General features: G+C 37.5%; 2 protein-coding genes across 5 annotated transcripts in view; one reads left to right on the top strand and one right to left on the bottom strand.

Moving 5' to 3' along the window:
• LOC138021627 (NACHT domain- and WD repeat-containing protein 1-like) overlaps positions 1-1,461 on the bottom strand; it is a 14,115-nt gene extending 12,654 nt beyond the window's left edge. The window contains exons 1-2 of one of the 2 annotated variants that reach the window (XM_068868550.1): positions 1,023-1,461; positions 1-10 (exon numbers count right to left, since the gene is read on the bottom strand). The exon at positions 1-10 is cut by the window's left edge and continues 679 nt beyond it. In XM_068868550.1, coding sequence (XP_068724651.1) covers positions 1-10; positions 1,023-1,084 — 72 coding nt within the window. In that variant the 5' untranslated portion in view covers positions 1,085-1,461. The remainder of the gene's footprint in view (positions 11-1,022) is intronic. The other variant, XM_068868551.1, reaches the window with a different exon arrangement.
• A 133-nt stretch (positions 1,462-1,594) lies between these two features.
• The window catches only part of LOC138021628 (centrosomal protein of 192 kDa-like), a 75,824-nt gene continuing 74,918 nt past the window's right edge, over positions 1,595-2,500 (top strand). For 2 of the 3 annotated variants that reach the window (XR_011126413.1, XM_068868552.1), the window contains exon 1: positions 1,595-2,003. Coding sequence is in view for 2 of the 3 variants with exons in the window: in XM_068868552.1 (XP_068724653.1) it covers positions 1,771-2,003 (233 nt within the window). In the remaining variant the exon portion in view is untranslated. The remainder of the gene's footprint in view (positions 2,004-2,500) is intronic. The other variant, XM_068868553.1, reaches the window with a different exon arrangement.

Below are 2,500 nucleotides of genomic sequence, written 5' to 3' on the forward strand. Positions count from 1 at the left end.
ATCTTTATCACTGTGGTATCAGAGGCAAACACAGTACCTTGTTTTGTAAAAATTTTTGTGTGTTCATATGAAAGAGTGGGATAACCCTATAAACTGGTTGCATTTTAAGGACGGTGCCTACTATTGTTATTGTGCATACCTTTTGTGCATCTCAAGATACTCTGATTTCCTATCAGTGATGCTTACTAACACAGGGATATTTTTGCATGGTTTAAAATCATGCAGGGAAAGTAGATGTTAGTAAGTACTCATGGTAGGTACCCAAAAAGAAAATTGGGGGCAACCATCGATTTTTCTGAGATAATTAAGCTTCAATTTGAGAAAGAATGCCATACATGCCTTTGTATTAGCTTTTTACCAATATTGTTCATGAATTATCTTTGAAAAACGCATGGTTATCCCCAATTTTCATTTTCGATTTCAATAACACTTGTTAAGGTCTACATTTCCCGCATAATCATAAACCGGGGCAAAAATACCTTTGAATTGGTGGTCACCGTCCTTAAGCTTCATATAAAGTGGTTGCCATGGGAACAATCAAAAGAATTTGGAATAGCTCCAACATTGTCAAATGTATCTTCATAAAAACCTGAATTACTGAAATGAAACACGACCTTAAAAGACAATTTTCTAATGCAACAAAATCCTCTACAGGCACTTACATTCATCCTCAAAGTTATTTACTGAAAGTCGCCAAATCGTAGGCGAATCGCAACTTGAAAACGATGTAAAAGACTCAAGAGAAAAAATAACGACAAATAAAATGATGAGCAAGAGGTTTTTTTTCGAACCAAACAGTTCTGTTATCTTAACGATCTGGACCTGGTTTCTTAAACCTTAAAAATGATCCAACCTCTGCTAACATGCGCGTTATATTATATTAAAATTATCTTTACAGTATCGGTTCCTAATCACTTGATAGAACAATCGTCTTAAAATATGAAAATTAGCCATAAGAACTACTTAGGCTTAATTTTTAACATGGCATCCAAAACTATTTGATGAGCTTTGTATGTTCTTACCTTAACGCAGGATTTTGTTGCCCAGCTGATGTCCCACTTGGTTTCGATTCACAACACCCCATGGTTCTCGTTCTCGTTTGATTGATCTTCAATCAAATCGCTCGCTATTTTCATGCCATGCCATAACGACAAGTATGCTCAATGTAACGAGAATAGAGTACTGTCAAATAATAGCTATTAAGAGAAAAGTGTGGACACAATTACAGCGCATTGCCAAGCGTTTTCAATTCGTCCCTCGCTCGGGATTCGTGGAATGTGCCGTTAACACATGCAAATCCGTGTCAGATATCTTGCGCACTGTAGAATTGAGGTGTATAAGTACACCTCGCACCTGGGGCGAAAACATTGTTGATAACTAGAGTTATTCATGTTGTAATCGACATGCCTCATCGGAATGTTGTTTTGAAGGTCGAGGGTCGAGCGAGGTGGGATGTGCCGCAAAAAAAACATCCGAAGATTGCTGAGTAATTTCTCTACAGCGTTTTTACTATTGTTCTTAATAGTGGGGAAGTAAGAATTGAAATGTAAATCAAAACGCTTAACTTGATCAGCGGCTGTCCTGCCTCGACTTCATTCAGTCTTGAACAAAAAACATGGCGGTTTGGCGCGAACATAACATGTCTTTGTGATTTTCAGACCCATTCACGTCAATTTTAGATCACTTTGACGCAAAGAGGGTTGATAAAAGTTCATTTACTCTTATGGACGATTCAGATGTCAAGTTTGCGGCAATGTTTTGTGAGAAATAATGGCGATGGATTTAGACTTCTCGCAGGAGTCTTTTGCCTTCAGCGACATCGCTCCTCCATCCCATGTAAGCGGTCTTGAATCGTTTTCGGATTTTGACGCCAGTGAGTGCAGCGAAGTATCATTTGCTGATGTTGTGTCTAATCAAGACCCGAATGGAAAAGAGGAAGTGGCTTTTGATGGCAGAGTTGGTACTCAAGCTGCAAGACATCAAAAGTCAAGTGGTGATGAAAGGTATATACGTAGATAGCATTCTGATTCAGTTCTTGTTGGTTTTGTCTTTCAGGCCTTCCATTTTTTTAAAATGAAAACTGGAAGACTGAATTTTTGCACATTGAGTTAAGTGTGAAACTTAGCTTGACCCCAGTTTGAATTAGATGTTCTTGAGCACTACAAACGGTACAGTTACATGCATAGAGCTCAAAATAAAATTATTATAGGGAAGATATCGTTGACGTCACCTATTGTCATTAATGTGCCAACCAGAGCCTCATTGGTTCTTGAAACAAAGGGTCTTTTGTTCCTGTGGTTGGCAAATTTGAATAACAAAAGCAATGTTTGTAAACATATATCTTCCCCATTTAGTCCACTTTGAAATATCCAAAAACTCATGTGACTGTGACACTAGCTAGACTGTGCCATTTTGATTTTAACATAAATGTCAGTAACTTTAAAGGCTTCAGATAGAAAAATGTGAAAAATTATTGCATTTCCATCTTTAAATGAAGTTA

This window comes from Montipora capricornis, chromosome 10 (assembly GCF_036669925.1).
Source record: "Montipora capricornis isolate CH-2021 chromosome 10, ASM3666992v2, whole genome shotgun sequence".
Lineage (NCBI taxonomy): Eukaryota > Metazoa > Cnidaria > Anthozoa > Scleractinia > Acroporidae > Montipora > Montipora capricornis.